The 23063-nt window shown below is 40.9% G+C and overlaps 1 protein-coding gene across 1 annotated transcript in view; it reads left to right on the forward strand.

Annotated features, from left to right (window-relative positions):
- Window positions 1–22700, forward strand: part of tgfb2 (transforming growth factor, beta 2) — an 80283-nt gene extending 57583 nt beyond the window's left edge. The window contains exons 3-7 of the mRNA XM_080200546.1: window positions 6101–6233; window positions 6365–6475; window positions 11998–12175; window positions 16450–16603; window positions 18664–22700. Of these exons, the coding sequence (XP_080056672.1) occupies window positions 6101–6233; window positions 6365–6475; window positions 11998–12175; window positions 16450–16603; window positions 18664–18822 (735 nt within the window). The 3' untranslated portion in view covers window positions 18823–22700. The remainder of the gene's footprint in view (window positions 1–6100; window positions 6234–6364; window positions 6476–11997; window positions 12176–16449; window positions 16604–18663) is intronic.
- The last annotated feature ends 363 nt before the right edge of the window (window positions 22701–23063 follow it).

Genomic DNA, 23063 nt, shown 5'->3' on the forward strand with positions numbered 1-23063 from the left:
GACCCTTTTGTTCTCTCCCTTTTTCTCCCTTTTTAATGACCTTCTGTAGGCGTGAGGTGTCTTGCGTTCTTCAGCTGTGACCACCTTTCTCAGCGGCGCAACTGAGGCTTTAGAGCTGTCAGCCCCGCTGACTGAGCTGACGGCATCAAGAGTTTGCCCGTCACCCATTATTGGAGGACATGCCCACCAGTGGCCAATTAGGGAAATAGCCCAGTAGATTACACTGTGGAAAGTAGGGACTCGGAATCCTGTTTTCATTCTGCCATCAGGACCTTAAACCTTTCCTGAAATTCAGCCCCAATTTTTTGCCACTGAAGTTTACATTCCTTGGGTGGAATCAAGCTTTTTTAATAATTGCTACTAGCCTATATCCTACATCCATAACAGTGGTTGGCATTGCTGCCTCACAGCACCAGGGACCCGGATTCGATTGCCAGCTTGAGACACTGTCTTGGTAGAATGTGCACCTTCTCCCCGTGTCTGGGTGGGTTTCTCCAGGTGCTCCGGTTTCCTCCCACTGTCTGAAGATGTGCTGGTTCGGTATTAGCCATGTTCAATTCTCCCTTAGTGTACCCGAACAGGTGCCAGAGTGTGTGACTTGGGGATTTTCGCAGTAACTTCATTGCAGTGGTAATGTAAGCCTAGTTGCAACGCTAATAAATAAACTTTAAAAATGTACAATCTGTTACCAAACACCTGTGCCTCTGAAATGGATTAAAGGGTTTATTTTTTGCGCATTCATTCTCCATATATCGGTGTCATTCCATTGTTTTGTTGTCCAGCAGGAGATATTCCGAATAGTTTCCGGATCAGAGAATAAATTCGATGATTGAAAGTATAATAAATGGACTAAAATGCATTTGAAGATGAAAGCTATCGTACCTCAGCAGTATCACCTTACTTCTTCCAAGAACGATTTTTAAAAAAATTTGTGAGGCATTTATTTCTTCCTTTCCTTTTCCGCTCTTCATGGTTTCCTGCACAAAGTTATTTAAAAAATAGAGAGGCTCATTTGAGAAAAAAAATTGCGATACTTAACCATGTGCATGTGTGTGCACTTATCCATTTTGTGTTACTGGAACCGACTGTGGGAGAGGAAATGGAAAATAGAAAAGTGAATGGAATAAAAACTGGAACCAGAAAAGAATTCTGCACTTCCCTTAAAACTGTTGCTTTAGTCATCAGCTGTATGTGCAGATATTTTCTATTTACCATTCTTGAATAAGAGGATGAAGCGTGGTTTGTTGGACTGGCCCTGCAGCAGACATTGTCTGCCCACCAGATGTTTTCCTCAATTTCCAAAAAAAATGCCGAATCAGATGTTAGTTGGATATTCCATTATTTAACTTGCATGTTAAGTGTGCTTCAGAATACTTCTCCGTCTCTCTGTGTGAAGAATGGAATGGAATGGAAAATACAGAGCCAGAACAGGACAGACAGGGAGAGTTCAAAATGACTGAAGGCTTAAAATAGAGAGTGATTTTTTTTCCCTCTCTCCATAGTCAACTGAAGATAGCACTGAGTGGTGAAACATTTAGAATAGGATAAGCGAGGCAGGCGTGGGGAGGTACAGGCAACATAAATCTTGCTACACCAGCACTTAGGGTGTTTACCGATATATACCAAATGCCATTTCTGATGAAATAGAAACCAGGCTTACACTGAAGTCACATTTTTTCTTCTATTAAGAGATCTTGGGAATCACTCTATTAACTCTTTACATTCATTAGTGTTTTTGTTCCAAGTCCATGCACATTAAAGGTCATTGAATCACAGAGTCCTACAGTGCAGAAGGAAGCTATTTGGCCCATTGAGTCTGCATCGACCACAATCCCACCCAGGCCCTATCCCTATAATGCCAAGCATTTACCCAAGCTAGGAGGAGAATGTGCAAACTCCACACAGCGCCCCAAGCCGGGAATCAAACCCAGCTCCCTTGCGCTGTGAGGCATCAGTGCTAACCACTGTGCCACCGTGCCGCCCTCAAAGCAGCCTTGCTGTGGTCAAGCAGACATTTACAACAGCTCAGGAAAGCCCAGGATTTCTAGGGTCAATGGTTACACAGTATTATCATACTCAGAGAACGCAGTCAAGAGACATTGAACAATGTTGACATGGTGACAATGTCCTCTTCATGTAATTTGCATGGAGAAAATAAAGCCAGGAGATTTTAAAGTACTTTCTAATGTCAGGAAGTTCACAATTGTGACCGATACTTGGCTCTTAACCCACTTCATAATCAGTCCAAAATATGAACCTTTATGAAACACAAGAATAAGGAGACACATGAAAAAATCTGCTGATCCTAGACCATTTAACAGTGCAGGACTCTGGGAAAGGACTGGCCACGACCCTTCCACAAAAATGGGGCAATAGTGCCAGCCTCCTATGCGCCTGTGGGAGAGCAAACTATGCACCACATCAGAGTGTGCACTCTACAGACTCAGCAGAGGCCTATCTACACTCAACACAGCAGGATCAGATGAAATTGCTTGGCTTAGGGACTTCGCATTCACCAAATAAATAACATTGATTTATGGCATATCTTGCAATGACACCAAACTTGAAATTGTAACCAGATTCAATACAACAGGTATTTTTAAACTGTTATATACTTATTGAATTATCATTACAAATGGTGAGGTATTGTAGCATTATATTAGTATCAGGCCTACTGGTGACACTCTGAAGGTCAAGTTATGTGTCCCGTCAAGTACAGCAGAACACAATTATACTGATTCAGTATTCCCCTTAATCACGTTTGATAGCCATTGAGGTGAACATCCAAATTCATTGAGCAATGAATGGATAGTCTTCATCTCACCCTCATAACCCTTCATCTCACCCTCATAACCTTTAAATATCTAGTGAAGTAAATTGCAAACATTCCTTTCCCTTTGTTCCATCTCCATCGATATAATCTGAAGAGGCAATGTCACTATCTCTGCTCACAATACAGCCCTGCACCACTCTCTATCCTCTCCATTGCCTATTCTCACATCCTCCTCTCTCTCTCTTCCCTTACTCTTTCCCTCATCTTCTTCACTCACCTCTTTCTCTGTCTTCCTTCTTCCTCATTTCCAACACTTCCCTCCCCCCTTCCCCTAAGTCCAATTATCTCTCTATCTTTACCCTCACAATACAGCATTTGACCTTTGTTCCATTGGCTAGATTTTGTCTGGGTAAAAGTAGCCTCTATGGCAGACTGGAAAGCAGGGGGCAACCCTGTCTTGGCCTTTTTTGGGGAGGCCCAACTGGATTCTGAGGCAACCAGGCGGTTATTAGCTGCTGCCGGGGCTCCAGTCCCTTTGAGGAGATCTGGCAGCTCCTCCATCCCTGCAGCAAACGAGGTGGCACACGCAACTGCCCTCATTCAACCAAGTCTGGAGAAGCAACATGTTCACCAACCTCAGAAGATGTTAAATGGGGTCAGGATCACTGGGGAAGTTCGGGCAGTCCCCAACAAAGATGCAATGGTTTGGCTGGTGGAGGGAAGATGGGGGTGTTTTCATGGAGGTCCCCATTACCATTGTGGGGAGGGGTCCTTCATGGGGCCATCTCCTCCGCCTCCTCTGGGTCCACAGGGAGACCATCAGTATTGTTTACCATGTAGCCCCTCCACACAGCACAGGGATCACCAGTTACTATTACCATACCAACGGTAATGGGAAGAAGTTCTTAATGAACAATTTAATGGCCTCAGTTGGCCTCTGGGCAAAAACATGGTCCTGCTCCGTCACCATCACTGATAAAATTCTGTGGCTTCGGAAGTCATTAGACATTCCATCCCCATCTCCCACCATTTTACAGCCCACTCCTCAACCTCCCAGTCTGTACCTAGAGACCCCATAAAATTCAGGCCCATGTATAAGATAACACTGAAAATGGACTAGTTTAAGACAATTGCAATTAGTGTGAATTTCTTGTCTATCACAACTCTATTGCCCTGGTTTCTGGCACTTCTTGGCATCTGCATCTCAATGTGATAGATGGATGGAAAGTGCACATTGATAGAAAACTGCATGGGACAAAAGGTAGAATAAAGGAGTATAACTGACAAACAGTAAGGATTCTGACCCTAATGAGAGAAGAATGAAGGGTTTAAAGGTATTTCAAGAATAACTGCTAAAGCAAAGGCTGGAGGGAGATAACTCCCAGTCGGCCCCCTTTCTAAGGCAAGGTCAAGAGACCTGAGTGCTGTGGAACACAGGACCCCTGCTGCGAATCCACGAGCAAAGATGACTGAGTTTGCTTCTGGGGTTCCTGTCTGGTATCAGTTCTGCCACCAGCGGCGCTGGAACAAGACCTTCTAGTGGGCAGATTCAATTGGTGGCAGAGTAGGAAGACATCTCCCCGCCTCCCCCAGTCCTAATCAAGGCAGGGGCAGGAAGGCAATGGGGTCTCCATCAAGCACACTTTGCCTCATTAAATGCCCCACTGCCTCCAGACTCATTTCAATCCTTGGTGTCTGCTCATTCTGCCTTCCGAGTAAAATAGTGCAATCAGTTGCAGACTAAGAGCTGGCCCAGTCCAAAAGCAAAATATCCAGTCATACCGCTGGCCCTTAGTTCTTGTGCTTGGTGCACTGAATGCTTGTAATTTGGTAGCTGAGTTCTGTTTTACTGTTTGTACACTGTCCAGAAAAGGCTGCAGTGAAGAGATCTGACAGCTCTGTTTTGCAGTTGTCAGCAGCCATAGCTTTTCTGCCCACATGAAAAGTGTTCAACATTGAACGATGCAGGGGAATACGTTACTGTTCATACTGATTTATAAATGTAGGGCGGAGTTTTCCCAAAAAAACCATGATGGGTGGGATTTTCCAACCCTGTGTGCCCCAAGACCAGAAATTCCTGCCTAAGGTCAGCAGATTTTTAAACTGTTCACCCAATTTTCTGATCTGCCTGCTATGATTCCTGCAGTGGGCGGGATGGGACATACTTAGTTAAGTGTCAACACTGAAGGCAGGATTTTATAGCCTGGTTTGTCCCAAAACCGTAAAATCCCATCCGAGGTCAACAGAGGTTCCCATTGTCCACCCTTCGCTCTCTTCGATTCCCATGGCAGGTGAGGCAGTAAAACTCCACCTCACTCATGTTTTAGGAGCATAGTGAGTTTCACACTGGTTCTGAGAGAGATAGGGCCTAAACATGCCAGTAAGCCTGGCCTCACAGAGATCAGGCACTGTTTTTAAAGGGTGCCCCAATCTCAAATTGATATTGAGGACCTCCCTTCCTCCACACAAGACGTTGGGGCCCACCCCCCATCCTTCCCTCATTGAAGGGATGTTTCTCCACCTCCCTCCCCAACAAAAATAGCTGGCATTGAGCATTGGGCCCTTCCAATGGTCCCCCTTCATGATGCTCTGCATGATCCACCCCCATTCATAAATTAATAAATAAATTAATCAAATTCAGAACAGCTAAGCTCAATTTTTGCTCAGTCAGATAGTAAAGTACAGTAGTAGTGGGTGGGGAAGAAGAACAGGAGCATTCAATTAGATCATGACTGACCTGTACCTCAGTTCTATTTATCAACCGTTTCTCAGTATCCATCAGACCAAATGAAAATCATGATCCTAGTCATTAAAATTTCAATATTTGTAGCCTTTTAGTAGATGGAGATCATTCCAGTTTTCCACTACCCGTTATAATAAAATTATTCTTTGGATAAGATTTCAATTATTGTCTCCCAATTTCATTCCTTGCCCTGCTTTCCCATCTTTGTTTTTTTTGGTATTTAATATCAAAATGCAAAATGAGGTTAGTTGTGGGCCCATTCTCATATTGGCCTTGGGTTCCTTACTCTGAGTGCCTCGATTTAGTTCTACAAGAAAGGTGCTTTTTGATTTCCTTCTGTGCACAAGGCAGTTTCCTGACTGCATCCTTCTGGCATCCTTTGTTGGATGAAGTGTTTTGCAATGAACTTGTTAAGGTGACACTGGTTATCAGTTTGCCAGCATCCATCTGTTGCCTTTTCAATCATATTTACATCAAAATTCTGATTGAAATGGCAAAAACCTGTTGCATTCTTGGTTAAAAAAAGTCATGGTCTTTGCTCAACATTGATGTGATCAGAAAAATTTATCATTTCTTGTTCTCAGATTCTAAAATCTAAAGAACCTTCATCTCCATCCCAGCGGTATATTGACAGTAAAGTAGTACGAACAAGAACAGAAGGGGAATGGCTGTCCTTTGATGTAACTGACACAGTTAATGAATGGCTGCTCCATCGAGGTAAACATTTGTAGTTGTACCTTTTACTTAGATGGCAATGGCGTCCTAAGTATATTTTGAGAGTTTTGCTTCTGATTTTTCAAAATCATATATGCTGGTCATTAAATTGTCCAATATTTTGTGTTTTGCAGACAGAAACCTTGGATTTAAGATCAGTCTACATTGCCCGTGTTGCACATTTGTGCCTTCTAATAATTATATTATACCAAATAAGAGTGAAGAGCTGGAAGCCAGGTTTGCAGGTAAATAACACAGCAATTCTTATAACAATTCATGCACTCTTATCAGGGGCAATGTCACTTCTTTTGGATCTGGATATCCATAGTTTCGGCTTCAATTATCTGTGTTGCAAGTCCATATAAAATTTTCTTTGATCCTGTGTCTGTCACAGCTTCTTGACATTTACCTTGGCTATTGTGTGTTTTGTTAGTTGATACATCAACAGTGCTACAGTAATGGGCTGAAATTCTCCTGTCTTGTACGCTGCGTAAATCGTACAGGGCCAGACAGAAAATTCAGTGGACCATTCAAAGGTCTGTTGAACTCGGGTGGGAATTTCTAATCTTGGGGCATGCGCGATCAGAGCATCCCGCTCCATGGTATCTGTTAAAATAATGTTGGAACAAACCCAATACCACCTGCTATAATTTGATTGTTACAAGAATAATTTTGAATGGACTTTGTAGCAAAATATTCATAAACTGCTCTGCAAGAATGTGACACAGTTGATCACTCACTACCACTGGGAAGAGGGCTGGGAAAGAAGCATAGTCCTGAGCTTGTGGGAAAGAAGGTAGCCAATGCAGAAGCTTTAGAAACAATGGCTGGAATTCTATGATCTCATCTATGGCTGGGATTCTCCAATCCCACTGCAGTGAATGGAGATTTGGCTGAGCACCAAATTCTCTGTTCTTGCTGGTGGCGGGCATTGGAGAATTCTGGCCAATTCTGAAGACACAGATCATGATACATCACTCACCACTAATAATGTATTAAAGCCTAGGCTACTTACTTGTTGGGTTGAGAGATCCTGGTAGAGAACAGCAGCTGTGTCCTTTATAGGCATTCATCAACATTGTTTGGATTGTTTAAAGGAAAAGGACTAAGTTTAAATCAAGACTTTCCTAATCTCGTACTGATCAGTCAGGGCCCATGGAGGGAACTCTCTCGACATCAAAAATAAATGGCCTGAATATTTACATAGATTTTGAAAGAGATCATTTGTGCAGCCAAGAATTTTTATGAAGTTCTCCAAATATTTTCCTTGTGGCTGTTTTGGGTTGAGGACATTCATTCTCCAATGTCAGTGACAACAACTCCTTAAAACAAGAAATAGATAATTACTGTAAAAATATTTTTCCATTTTGTGACAGTGGGGATCAAAGGTTCATATTAATGGGGTAACTTGTCTGACTGGTGAGTTTACTACTGTTGCTCTAATATGGCTTGTTTTTTCGATAAACAATAATTGTCCAACTCTTTGTGACATAAGTATTCCAACAAAGCCAAACCAATGAATCAAACTTGCTATTTAATCACAGTGAGAAAATGGTAACAAAAGTGGACTAGTGCCAAAGCAGTATATGTGGAATCGTGCTTTGATATTCCTGTATTAAAAAGAAACAGCTGCATGCCAAAATATAAACTCATTAAGATTTTCCTTGTTTGATGTCCATACTAGGGCAAAGCCATTTTTAATTTACATTCATACTTTTTCAAGACTCCATCTTATTGACATAACCTCTCCCCATCATTGCTCGGACACCATTGGAATTCAGGACTTTGAGCAGCGCTACATTTAGTACAGCAATGCAGGAACGTACATTACAGTTGCTGGAAAAATGGATCTTGCTACTGGAAACAGTAAGCATTCCAGAGATTCCTTAAGTTAGCAGACCTTAGTTAGGTCATATTTATGGAATTTCACAGAATGTTACATTGAACCTTTTAAGTTCTAACAATTAAGTAAAGCATTTCAGTTACGAGGGGTAATACTTAAACCCAAGTGAAAATTCAAGAGACCTGAATTGAGGCATTTCTGTGGCTTTAATTAGTGCAACCAATTATTGAAATGATTTCCACAGCAGTGCCTAAATGGGAATCTTGAGGCAGGACTGAAGGATCACTGTAGAAATTAGCGATGACCCTTTCAGCTCAAGTTCAGTGCCTTTCATGTTTTTTGCTTTGATGCTTGTGTTGGCACTTCTTTGGAGAATTGTAAGCATTGACCATACTGTTTCATTAACGTCAGATTTTATCCATTTAAGGCCCCTTAAATTTGGGGTGATTCATGCTCTTAAGAAAATAAAGTGACACGTCCACACAAACTCAACGGGGCTGATTTTCTTGGCTGCCCTTTCGCTCAGGGACGTGGCAGTCTGTGGTAATTAGTGAGATTCTCTGGTGTAGGCCCATCCTCTGACAGCATCGTGTCCCAGGAAACAGGAGCTGAAACGGTAATGTAGCTGCAAAATTAATTGCTGACATTAGGAACTTCCATTGGCAAACAACAGCCATGTGATCTGCAGACCTGAAAATCGATTTGAATAATAGGTAGGCTACTTGCCATTTGCCCAATTTTACCTTTCTGCTTGGCACCCTGAGAAAGCATTCAAGATGTGAGGTCCATCAACTCCTTGGAATTCCAGTGAAAATGAGTGCCATTGGAATACAACCACAGGGAATTAAGGGGGAGAATTTTCTTCCACCTCATTACCAATGCATATGATGGGCTTTCCATCTTTGTATCTGCAAATTGGATGTTACCTCAGGACAGCGCTCATTTTATTCAAATTCATAAGAAAGCAAATAATAATATACTATTGCCTATCAGCAGGCAAGTGGAAAATATGCAGTTCCCAGTTCAGTATGTGTTTGATTTCGGTTACGAAGAAACTCTCAGGTTCTATCCTTGGTTTGTGCTGAGTTAGCTTGACTCACCTGTGAGGGTAACATTGGCCTCGGCAACTCTTCAGTTCAAGGGTTGAGGTGAGGTCCAGGGAGTGTGAGAAAATACTGCTCACAGCAATGAGCCTCCTCAGTCTGACATATGACAGTAAATGTTGCTTTTTTATTGTCTGTAATAATTATTTTCCTGGCCACAAGCTGTAATATCTCTCTTTTGTAAACATTTTTTACCTCGATACTACATTTAGTTTGAACAGAACTTGAAGCAGAGTTTTAATCTTTGGAGCCACTTGCATTGCGACTGGCAATGCGTTGGGAAGCCAGAGGTTCATAGAATGGGCTTTGTTATGGCTTTGCCAATCCATAAGCATCCTGCTTGCAGGTTTCTCAATCAATTTGAGTAGGCTGGCAGGATGGCAATCTGCACTTTACTGTTCATATCTCAATATTGAATGGGACCTGGGCAGGCATTAAAGTGGATCCATTCCACAATTGTCAGGACAGTGACAGTAGCTGTACAGATGGAGTCTCAACGCAGGAAGGGCTCCACTGTGGTCCTTGGAGGCACCACTGAGGATCATACTGCGGCTGTACAGGCCCACAGAGAAATATTTTTTCCAGAAAGTGGCCAGCCCCTGAGACCAAGCAGGCAGAGGAGGTGAATAGCAGGAATGTGGCCCTTCACTCATAGATACAGCACCTTGAGGGATTCAGTGATCTCATGAGGGACGGAGAAGGTGAGTGACATACCACATTCCAGTGCCAAACTTCTGACTCTGACTTCCCCAACCTCCCCTGGCACAGCGCTCCACAGACAAACATACTTCGCAGCTGCATCCAGCTCTCCCTTTCAAGGCAACTCTTTACATCTCCATCTGAAATCTACCACTAAAAAAGAACAAAGAACAATACAGCACAGAAACAGGTCCTTTGGCCCTACAAATCTGCGTTGATCATGATGCCTGCCTAAACTAAACCTGTATGCACTTATGGTGTCCATATCCTTCCATTCCCATCGTATTAATACGTTTGGCTAGATGTCCCTTAATTGCTGCTATCATACCTTCTCCCACTACCTCCCTGAGCAACACATTCCAGATATCCACCACCCTCTGTATAAAAGTTTGCCTTGCACATCTCCTCTAAACTTTTCCCCACGCACCTTAAACCTAAGTCTTAAATTTAAATTAAATTAAGTTACCTTAAACCTATAATATATATAACATTCACCCTGATCTGATTGCCATGCCACACACATCCCTCACAAATGTTGTCCTTCCAGTCTCTCGAAACCTATATTTCAGACACGTAGAACCAACGAATCATGACAGTGCAGGAGGCGGCCATTCGGCCCACTGAGTCTGCACTGACTCAATACAGCATCTTACCCACACACTACCCTATCCCCATAACCTGTGCATTTAGCACGGCCAATCCACCTAACCTATACATCTTTGGACTGTGGGAGGAAACCAGAGCACCCGGAGGAAACCCATGCAGATGGGGGAGAACTCATAACCCCACTTTCTTTCCTTGCAACAGCAATTAGAGCAGAATATCAGGGAGAGGCAGAGGACCAGGTGTCACCTTCTCTGACTGCTGCAGAGAAGGATGCAATGGAGATCAGCAGAATATCTGAATGCAAGTCCATTAGAGATGGAGAAATGGAGGTCTCCCAGATATCTGGTGACAGAATTAGCCATCACACAGCAACATGACACACGATATTCACTCATGTTCACTTGATGTCAGCAAATAATGAAATACAATCATCTGCACAAGGATGACTTTGAACCTTTTCACCTTGTCAGTTCTAATTCCTGTCTTTCATTTCACACTAATCCTGCCAAAAAGTGCCCCACCTGCCCCTAACCACTGGGACAAGATGCAGCATATCAGCTTATGACTAGGGGCATTGGGAACAGGAGATTTATACTTGTCATCAGCATACAGGATGGGGCTAATTGTATAGATGGCAACTGCAGAATTAGGGATGGTCAGAATTCACCCAGTATGCATTAGCAAGTTCAAATACAGGATAACACAACTAAGCACGTGGTGAAGAAAGCATATGGCATGCTTACCTTCATCGGCCTGGGCATTGAGTATAAAAATTGGCAAATTATGTTCCAGTTATATAAAATGTCAATTAGGCTACATTTGGAATCCAATTCTGGTCCCCACACTACCAGAAGGACGTGGTGGCTTTGGAGAGGGTAAAGAAAAGATTTATCAGGATGTTGCCTGGTATTAGCTATGAGGAAAGACTGAATAAACTGGATCGTTCTCCCTGGAAAGACGGAGGTTGAGGGACGACATGATAGAAGTTTACAAAATTATGAGGGGCGTAGGTGAGGTGAACAGTTGGAAGCTTTTTCCCAGAAATGACAATCACAAGGAGGCCCTAGTTCAAAGTAAGGGGGGAAATGTTCAGTAGAGATGTGCAGGGGAAGTGTTTTACGCAGAGAGTGGTGGGGGCCTGGAATGCACTGCCAAGTGAGGTGGTTGAAGCAGATACATTGGCGACATTTAAGACTTGTCTGGATAAGCACATGAACAGGCGGGGTACAGGGAAATACAGGTAGTTGGTCTAGATAGGACAACATGATCGGCGAAGGCTTGGTGGACCTGTGCTGCTCTGTTCGCTATTCATTGTTCTTTGTAATAAAATGTTTGTTACTATAACATCTAATCTGGACTCAATACATGGGAACATTTCAGTCATTGACGTCACAGAAATTGAGTGCTTGGTCTGATTTTTCAGAAGGCCTTTTGATGTATTGAGATAAAGAAATGTGCTGAAGGCAGGAATATGCATTGCTGCTTTTCCTAACTGGAGCTGTTGTTACTTTTGAAGGAATTTATGACAACTATCCAAGAGATTTTTCCAGTGGTGATATAAGAAAACAAAAAAGTAATCATTATAATGGGAAAACGGCACATCTTCTCCTAATGCTACTACCAACCTATAGACTCGAGTCACAACAATCTAGTCGGCGGAAGAAACGTGCATTGGATGCTGCATTTTGTTTTAGGTAACGTAACTGCAAATGTTATACATTCCACATATCTTTGTGAACTCGCCTATAAGTTTGAAATGTAACATTTATAATCATTGAGAGCATTGCCCTATCAATGTTGTTACAACTACCATTAGTCTTTCTTCCACAGACATCTAATTTTGGGGAATCGATATTATGTTCATGAAAGTCAACTAAATACTGGAAAAATTAAAGTCATACTTGTCTTCTCCTTCAGCTATCCATTCTGTGCTCTTGTCACTGACCCCAAGCTCTAACCACTCCAACCGTTGAGTCAGAATCAAGCTGTTCCCTGCTTTGGTGTCCTGATTATCCCAAGCTCAGTTTTGAAATCATATCCTCTCCAGTATAATGGCCTGCTTCCACCTCTGTAACGCTGTCCACTCTCTGTTCCTATCTCAGCTGTTACACTTCTGTAACTCTTAGACTAGTGTCACCTTGCACTCAATTACCTCAAAGCTCTTCCATCCTCCAAAGCTCTGCCTTACCCAACATTCTACCATCTGGATTCTATCCCACACTAATTGCCGCTCACCTATTGTTAATTTGATATTAACATGTTTAATTGTGTACAGCTAGTGGACATTAACTGGGGATTCACTTGTGCTCATATAAATGGATGCAGATTTGAATTCATGTCTCAGCCTGGGCCACTGGAATTCTAGTCCAGTGGTGTTACACTGTGCCATCATCTCCCCAGTATCCTGGTAATCTGGTTATCCACTCTTATAGTATTATCTACTTATTGTTTCTACAGATCCCCTTGTCTGCAAATTTCATTTTTTATGTTTTAAACAATTTGATGTTCTGAAAAGTGGCTAATATTGCAGAAATCCCTTTGATTTAACCTCTTAGTTGAACTCACTCTACTTGTTTGATATTCCTCTGGTTTCCTTGTTTTATTCCTTATTATTTCAGTCTACATGCATTTGACTGCTTCTTTTGGTTGCTAAACCTTTTCTTTTTCTCATTGCTAGTGCTTGTGTTTCTTCTTTTGTCTGCCTACTCTAAATCTCATGACCATTGCCACCATTCTCTTTAGCGTTATCTGGTTTGTGTTAATTTTCCCTTCCTCTGTGCTACTTTTGAGCCCTCCTTTATCTACGGCTAACCTCTTGCAAGTCTTGGTGGTCACCAAATGCCTTAGTTGGTCAGCCTTCCTTGCAGATTTAAATCTGCTTTGACTATTTAATTAAGCCTCTCAGCAACGACAAATGAAGTCTATCCATTCCATACATCTTTCATCTTTCCAAGAATTTGCTCATATCCTGGAGATCTGAAACTTTCACTCCTCCGCCGTTCCTTGAGCTAAACTCTGTTATCTGTGTCTTTTCTGTCCCTGAGTGCATGGAGCAATCCCTGATACTATCCTTGATTACTCGCTCTAGTTAAGCTCCTAACTTCCTCAAATTCCCTCAGAAAAAAAACACTCTTTCCTATGTTGCTAGTTCTGACATGAACTGCAACTTTTGGCTGATCACACTCTGCTAGTATCTTACCACTTGAAATGTAACATTCTGTTTGGGACTGTAGGTTTTGTTGAAAAAAATGCCTTTGCAGTTCTCTTAATTATGGGATATCCACCAACAGACTTGATGCATTAAATGGCCTCCTTCTGTACTGTAAGGATTCGATGAACAGTAACAGACCATCCTCATTGGTTTTAGTATTTTTACGCCTACCCTGCACTACTTTGCTTAGTCTCATAACCATTCAGTGCAATCCAGGCATGATAACCATTTCTGTCAGTTTTGTCCAGAACTTTGTCCAACACGACAGAGGAACGTCTTTGGCCAAGTAGGCAAAAAAACTGCTTCAGCAAAAGACTTAAAATATTGCTGGAGGATGAGAGAAAGATTCAAAATCCGGCAGCATAGTGGTCAGCACTGCTACCTCAAAGCGCCAGGGACCTGGGTTCAATTCCAGCCTGGGGTGACTGTCTATATGGAGTTTGCATGTTGTCCCTGTCTGTGTGGATTTCCTCCTGGTGTTCCGGTTTTCTCCCACACTCCAAAGATGTGCAGATTAGGTGGATTAGCTATGCTGTAAAAATTGGCATCAGGAGATTAGCAGGGTAAATCTGTGGAGTTGTGGGGACAGAACCTGGGTGGGCCTGTTGTCGGTGCTGGCACAATGGGCCAAATGACCTCCTTCCGAATTGTAAGTTATCCACCCCTTCCCTCAAAGTCTGACAGGAATGTTGATGGAATATTGGATGAAGCAGTGGCTTTTTGTGTTTGGGGAATGGGCATTCCTCAGAGGTAAAGATCAACTTCCAAAAAATGACATTTCTGCTCACTGGGCAGGATTTTATGGCCTCACTTGTTCCAAAACAGTAAAATTTCCCCAAAGATCAACGGACTTCCCCATGATCTGCCCTTCACCCATTCTGATTCCCATGGTGGGCGGGGCGGTAAAATTCCGGCCATTATATGACTTAAGTTACAAATATTTCACAAGGAAAAATAGTTACATAATAAAATGACAGAATCCTTTGCTAAATTACGTCTTTGTGACTCGAAAGCCAATCTTCTCACCATACTAAATATTTAAGCGCTTATCCCGCCCTTTAATTTCCCACGTGACATGCTCCACTTTCTAGCCAAAGGAGTGGGTAAAGTCTCTGTTAATACCATTGCTGAACCAGTTACCAGCAAGTGACTCAACCAGCAATTTCTTCTCCTTTGATGTACAACAAGCCTAACCTCTGTGCTGTGGCTTCCTCTCATGGCCTGGATGCGATTGGCGAGGCTGCTTTGTGGGAACTGTGCAGTCTTAACCTATATTGTAGCTTATACTGGTGTAGCCAGTTGGAGCAGTAACAGATGGCATCACATTACGTGCTTTTCATAAACTCCCAGCCAAGATATAAACATCAAAGTCTTCTACAAAAATATGTTGCAACAAGACTTCATATTTTCTGTGCTTAAAGCAGTTGTGAGCTGTTTTTCTGCCTGGAAGTTGCCAACATAGTAATGATTAAAATTTCAAAGAATGGTCAGATAATGAAAAATCTTCTGCAAATAAACTTAATAGTTCCATTTCAAATTATGACCAGTTAAGCTGGAAAGTAGCAGAGGTGGATGTGGACCTCTCATTCACCTGCATGTCCTTCTGCAGGAGAGATTTCATGTATGAAAGTGTTTGAAATTTGCATTTTTGGCAATTTTATTGAAAATGTAGGCGTTGTTAGAAACGCAAAATAATCAATCTCAGTTTCCACGTTCAAATTAGTAAAGACGGCCAAAAGGGTGAAATGCCTCTGTGTTTTTGGTTTCCTCAACTTGCAAAACTGATATTTATATTTTGCAAGCTTTCCCCAGCCTGTTTAAGTTTAATTTTATTGATCTGATATCGTGATAAATGGAAACAAATACCTTTCCAGCAGGCGCATAGTTTTGGTTTACCAAAGCATATTTAGGGACAGCTTCAGGCTATACTTCTACTGTCATTATTTGCTATCTTTCATCTGAACAGTTCTGATTTGTGCAGATTCATTTCTGTCCCACCAAAGCCGGGAAACATGAGTCAGAAACATCACCTTTTATGTAACGTAGCTGCCCACAGGAGAACCAGCGAGTGCAAGAGAGATCCTACATTAACCTCAAAAGTATTATGTTTAATAATAGATTTAGGAAACTACTGAACTTGAACTGCATTCCTGACTGAATGCACGCAAATCAGCTGCCTCAGTGCAGTCTCTGTAACAGTGTAGGAAACACAACAGCCAAAATGCACTCAGCAAGGTCACAGCAAAGTAATCAAGATGGGTACTGTCCAACACCTTGTACAGAAATGATAGAATCTCCTTTGATTCATACTCTATCTTCCTGTTAATGCAAAACATGACTTTGTTTGCCTTTTTTTATTCCAGCCAAGCAAGCACTGAGCTGATAGCCTTATAAATCTTTCCACAGCCGGTGCACATTATCCAATGAGTCTCGCTAGATTTAGAAAAAAACATACAGTTTTAAAGAATTTTTATTTTGTAATTAACAGAGACTCCAGTCTCGCACCACCATCTTAAGTACCCTCTGGAATGACCCAGTCAGCCTCTCAGTGGTATGAAGGTTCAAGGCAACTTGGGCTTGGCAATAAATGCCAACCTTTCCAGCCCCACCCGCATCCTGAGAACTATTTAAAACAAAACTGCTTTAGAGGTACTCTTGCATAAGTCAGAAATCTCAGGAGATAACGGGGAGAAAGGAGTAGAAATTGAAAAACAGAATTTCCTATCACTTAAATGTGAATTTTTGTCTATTAAATAGAAATGTGCAGGACAACTGCTGTCTCCGCCCACTGTACATTGATTTCCGGAGAGACCTAGGGTGGAAATGGATTCATGAACCTAAGGGCTATCATGCTAACTTCTGTGCTGGGGCTTGTCCTTACTTGTGGAGCTCAGATACTCAACACAGCAGGGTAAGCACTGTTTGTGAATGAATGGATGCAATTGCACAATGAGATTGAATGATTTAAACATTTTTGGTCTTTTACAATGCTGTTAAGTTGCACTTATGCCATGCAGTTTGATTCATTTTTGCGCTGTTGCAAGGAAAACAGCTATATGTTCTCACTTTGTATTTTCTACATTCTTCAAATTAAAGATATGTAAAAATGGATATTATTCTATAGAAATACGGAAATAATGATTAAATTTATCATCTTAATATCTTTGTTTGTGAAAGAGGGAAGAGTTATAGCATGGCCCACCTTGGCCCAATTTCTAAGAAATTAGTTCCTAGAATCAGGAAGTCTTGTTGGTTTGGAAACAGTATCACTTTTCATTTGTGCAGTGCTCTGTAAATTTAACTGTTCTGGACTCAGAAAACAACTGGTGGGAAACCACAATGCAATTGGAAAACTGGATGCTTGAGAATGCAATCTGGTACACAATATAATCATCTAGAATCAGTATATTCAATCCAAATGGGAGAACAGCAAAATAGTCAAATCCATGTCCTTGGTCTTCTCGTCATTCATATCTAAGGCTGCAAACCAATGATTAGGACTGTTAACAGGACAAGCGTTAGTAAAAGGTAGGATGAGATGACTTTTTAAACTATCCGTTCCATGAAATTTAAGTAAACCAATCATGACTCCAAAGATATGCAGGTTAGGTTGATTGGCCATGCTAAGTTGCCCTTTAGTATCCCAAGAGGTGTAGGTTGGAGGGATTGACAGAGTGAAAGCATAGGGATACGGGGATAAGGCCTGGGTGGGATTGTTGTCAGACAGTTGATGCAGCTCAATGAGCCAAATGGTCTCCTTCTGCACTATAATGATTCTATGATTCTAAGTTCAGATACAGCAAAGTATCCATTTCACAGGGTTCCAAGACAACAATGTTCTTACTCTATGTTGTCTATGGACAATTGTGTACCCATTTCATTCTGTTCCCGTGCACAGTGTACCAACCCTACGCTTCTCATCCAACACTCAACTTACCTCACACTTTTTCTATACAGCAGATAAGCTCCTTTGCATTGTTCTCGTTCAGCAGTACATTTATTTCATACTATTGCCACATCATAGTCAATTCATTTTCCTGTAGAGCAGTACCATTATTCGACTTTGTTCCAATAGAGCAATATCCCTACTTTGTAATGCTCTTCTAAGTTTCCACAACCTGAACTATTTCTATTAAGGAAAACCTCTATTTCAACTTGTTCCTGTATTGTCTCCCTAAATATACACTCTTCCCACTTCCCAAAATATTTTTATCAATACCTTGTCTATCATTTGGTTGATTTTGCACCAGTTTTACAATAGCTAATAGGCAGGAAATCTGAGGTGTTGGGTTTCGTCCCGTGGGTAGTGATGGGTCGATTGTGGTTCAAATGGTAAACGTCATTGGGCCATCAATATTATGGTCGTCACTCCGAACATATTAAGCCCTGAGTAACTACATTTTGAGCCCAATCATTAGAATCACTTTCAGCTTATGCCAAGAAAATCGCCACTTTTCCTAAAAGTAAGGAAATTAGAGATATAACTCAGGCCCTGTTTTATCCCTGGGAGACAGTCAAAATATATTTAGATGCCAAAAGGTGACATACTGTAGTAATGGCAAAATTTACTTCAGCATTTCACACATTGCCATGGATTTAAATTAAATATTTTCACTGCCATCTGTGTCCATCAGTAGGGCTGAGTGTTCTTTAAAAGGCAAACATACTCTGTATGTGGTATCTCTCTTAATGGTAGAATGTTACTGTAAAATCATATTTCAAAAAAGGACATGTTATAGTGTTAGGAAAACTGCATAACAATTCTCTTTTGCTTACTCAATAGGTCAGTGGTCAAACTGCAAAAGTGCCTTTGTCCCAGTGTGGCAGTATTTATCTAGGCTATTCCTCAAGTGACCATTTACTCTTTTATTTCAGTCATATATAAACTTCCTACCAGAATGACCTCAGGGCAGCTGACTCTGTTTTTCTAAATGATTATTGGCAGACTAAATAGTGTTTTCTTTATTTCAGATACTTAGTCTGTACAACAATATAAACCCTGAAGCTTCTGCCTCTCCTTGCTGCGTTTCTCAAGACCTGGAGCCACTCACCATCCTCTACTTTGTTGGCAAAGTTCCAAAAATTGAACACCTTTCGAACATGGTAGTTAAGTCTTGCAAATGCAGCTAAGACCGAACACAACTCCCCTGAAAATCCCAGGTTCATCAGTGTTAAGTAAAAGAACAATACATGGTACTAGTTTGAACTATTTTGGAACATTTGTTTTCGTTTAACTACCAACAGAAGCAAAAGGAAAAAAAAATGTACATTGAAGGCTTTATTCCTATCCTTCACCTACTATTTTAGTGTGATAGATGAGACACAGAACCTTTAAATTTAAATAAAAACACTGGAAAAATTGTAAGTGTTAATATGTGAAATAAAAAGAGTCCCACTTAGTGGAAATGCTGTACAGGTCCCGTGCCTTACTTGATCTTGTGTATTGTTATGCAATTGGCATCCTATATACTCCTTTCCTAGGGCACCAACAAAGTTACATGTATTGCTGATATGTTCATTGAGGGGATGTGTTATTGGGTGAAGTGATAGGGGACAATAACAGACTTGTCAACAATACACAAGTGTGTACTTGCTGTCAGACAAGTATTGGTCTAGGGAATGCAGGCGATTACAATTTGGGCCTAAAAATGAGTATGTTATAAGTAAGGATGAACATCAGGTGGAACACTTAGAACCCAAAGGTTAACACGTTTGTGGGAGAAGTGCCCAATTAAGATGAAGTAGATGCATTCCTGGAGAGAGAAGAGATTGAGTGATATGGTGAGAAGGCTGAATGTTGGGGTTGATTTTTTTTCAAAAGAAAGTACAGGCTTGTTAGACTTAATGCCCTTTCCACTAAATGCCAAATATTTTACACTCTGGATTAACTCTAACAAATTCATAAGCATAATAGCCTGGAAATTGTAAACTCTTCTCCTGGTGCAGTCTTATTCAACCAAAGTGTTTACTGGGGAATTATTTGTGAAGGTCAGAATGGTTGATTTAATTTCCTAACTGTTAAAATCAATGACTGGAAGTTCGTCAGACTTGCTCCATAATGGCAAATCTTTCTTTCTAAATCACCTTTGCTGATATCTTCCACTGTGCACTGGTTTGGTACATGCATTTCCGGACGGTAGACTGGAAATTGTGAAACTCTGCCCCAGCCAAGAACGGAGAATGAGGTGCAGAGGTCAGCATGCATAATTTGTGGGGCTCATAATATTCTAGCCATTAGTTTTAATATCCAACAAAATAGAAATGCAGCAACACAGGCACACTGACCTTTCCACCAAGTCTTCAATCTGATCTGCTGCTGAGCTAGATTGCACATCAAGAACAAACTCTTACAACCCCAGAGCTAATAATTTTATGAATTTTCGGAAACAAAAGCAGAGGGCAAAATACGGGGACTTTGTGCCCTTTGAGATTTGCTGCTTTTAGATTTCCATATTTCAGCTTCATCTTTAGGAGCAATTAAGGGAATAGCCCTTTTCTCCCAAATGCCAGATATGATATCTGCTAATGTACATTGGCATTAGCCTTCCTCTAAATTGAGCATCAGCCCAACTATTCTGTTTTCTAAATCTACTTGTGTGATGCATTTTTGTTATCAGTTACTTATGAGTGAACAGTTAGCAAACACAAAAATGAAACGTGTACAGTATTGTTAAAAATAAAGAAAATAGCACAACAATACAAAAGTGATGCTTCTGTTTACACCAAGCGAAATATTTTATCTGTAAGGGGCAGCCCATAGCTATAACACTCATTTGATTAGAATACTTGAGTTCCTTTTTTAGGTTAGGTGCAGTACTAGGACATTGCATTTTTGGTCCAGGGCCGTATTAGGGATGTTGTAACATGTTGCATCATGGAATGAGAGAATGTGGGTCTTTAGCAGCATTTCTTCATCTGTTGAGCTCCTTTTTATAAGTGGGGACCAAGCATTTTCTCACAGGAAAGCCAAAGAAAACCTGATGATTCATAATTTCACAAAAACTACGTTAGAACTCCTATAATTTTAATCGAGCCCTTTCATAGCTTTATGGTTGTTGAGAGCATCCTCTGTCCCAAGAAAGTTTCCTAGCTTCCTCAGATTGCATAGCAATAGAAAGAGAAGGAACATCTTCTGGAAACACTCTGCAGGAGGACTAACCATGAAGCATGTTTGCTGAGGGTTGTAGATTAAAGGACAGTGGACCACAAATGTTCCCCCTTTCCCTCACACTGAAGCATTGTGTCTTAAACAGGAGATCCATGTTCCAGTCCTGATGTATAAACAATGGTACACTTTTTTGTTCAGCTATATTCCCTATCATGTGCAAACCAGTCCTTCTGCCAAGACAGACAACTGCTATCTCTTCAGAAGGGCATTCAATTTCAATCCCAGACAAGAGACAGCAGAGTTACAGTAAATCGTGCTAGAAATCCTAGCCGCCTCACTAGAAATGTTGGCTCGGAAACCCAGTTAATGTCATGGGTTAAGGAAGGAAAAGAACCGAGGGCTGGGGCTAATTGGGTAACTCCTTCAAAGAGCCGACATAGGCATATTGGGCCGAATGCCTCCTTCTGGACTGTATAAGGCAGTGGGAAACTACTGGAGAGAGTCTATTTTACACATTGCTTTAGTGCCTGGTGGCTGACTATGGAGCAGCATTTCGGGTATAGATGGGGAACAATGTACATCGCCTCTATTGGTAGTACCTCCCTGCTGAGAAGGACACAAGAACAGGGGGCTGGAAGGACTAATTTACACGGGGGATTACAAAAAGCCAAGTTTGATCAGATATAGCCCCTTTATTATTTCCAACATTTAAATACAGATGTCAATTTATTAGTAATGTCAAGAAATCTTACAATGTTAAACCATGGGAATCTCCCTCTGTTGTGACTACTTCCATTCATTTGGTAAGTGGAAAGTAAACATAAACGTCACTAGAAAAATATGCAAGAAACTGTGTGCTAAAATTTCACAAGTTAACTCATGGAAACAAGCAGTGACCTTTGACAGCTTTCTTAAGATATACAGTGGAAAATGTGCTGATGTAGTTGTCTAAATAAAATAAATATCCAGATCCCCTTTATTACTTCTCATGACTCACTGATGTGAATAGGACATTCATTTAAAACCATTTGGAAACCCCTACTTCTGTGATGCTCATCATGCTCGATGATCAAACCATGTTACCTATTTTATAATACTGTCTATTCATTTCAGATCTTTTTGATTTGTTGAACTAATTCCCATATGATTTTCATTGTTCTTTGGGAAATAAAGAGTGAATCATTTTAAAGGGCCATTGCCTTCAAGAAAAGAAAGTCACTGGCCAACTTTTTTTTTAATTTGGCATAGGAGAAGACTCATGCATCATCTTCATCATTGTAATATTGCCTGCAAATGACACCATGATACATTTTGGCTGGATTTACATCTATGAGGTAATTGTGTCAGATGAAATGAAAAAAAATGTTTGCCAAATACTGTTTTCATGAAGACAGTGGCCTCAATTTAGCTCTAATCTAACACTTTTAAACATCATTTGAAATTTCACAATATATACCTTGTAGATAAATACATGAAAATAGCTTCTGACATCTGGAATGCCAGTCGTAAGCACTTTTGTCGGGGATAGCCTATCTTTAGCTCTATAAGAGTGTCATTCATTGTTTGGGATCCTATATCTGAATGGCATATTAATTTGTCTTTTAGCTCCAATAGAAGGAGATGGGATGCCAGAATGTCAAACTATGCTTGATTGCGCTGGACGCAACCAAATGTTGAATGCTTTTTTTTAGAAAAAAAACGTATCTCTGTATTTTGCTCAGTATTTCCTTCTGCTGTTCTTTTTTTTGCCCCCATTAGGATGAAGTTTCTTTTCCTCAGGATTGCACTGATACTAGTATAAAGCTTCCTCTTGTAATGCTGACGTCTTTTGAAACTATTGTTTTTAAAAACTGTACACTTATTTCTTGATCCTTAGTAAATGTTGGACATTTGATGATCTTACCACTTGGGTGGGAGGGTGGGTGCTTTTTCCTCGTTTTTATCTTCCAATCGTACATTTTGGTCAAACATACATATTTGTTGGCTAATTACTATGTATTTTAACACATGGTATGTCTGTGAAGCCTGCAGATTTTGTGGTGCTCTAGTGGTTAAATAAATTATTTCAGTTTTACTTTTTTTTGGCAGTCCTTGACTTATTATAAAAAAATGTATTTTACAGATGTGCAACAGCCTAAGGTCCAAGATGTTCTTACTCAGATTACTGGAGAGATTATTATCCAGGTGTCTATTGACTGAAAACTGGCTAAAAACACTTAGTTTAAATGCCATTCAATTCAGTTCACTGAGACTTAATATATAA

Source organism: Carcharhinus amblyrhynchos, chromosome 12 (assembly GCF_965287045.1).
Source record: "Carcharhinus amblyrhynchos chromosome 12, sCarAmb.v2.hapA, whole genome shotgun sequence".
Taxonomy (NCBI): Eukaryota; Metazoa; Chordata; class Chondrichthyes; order Carcharhiniformes; family Carcharhinidae; genus Carcharhinus; species Carcharhinus amblyrhynchos.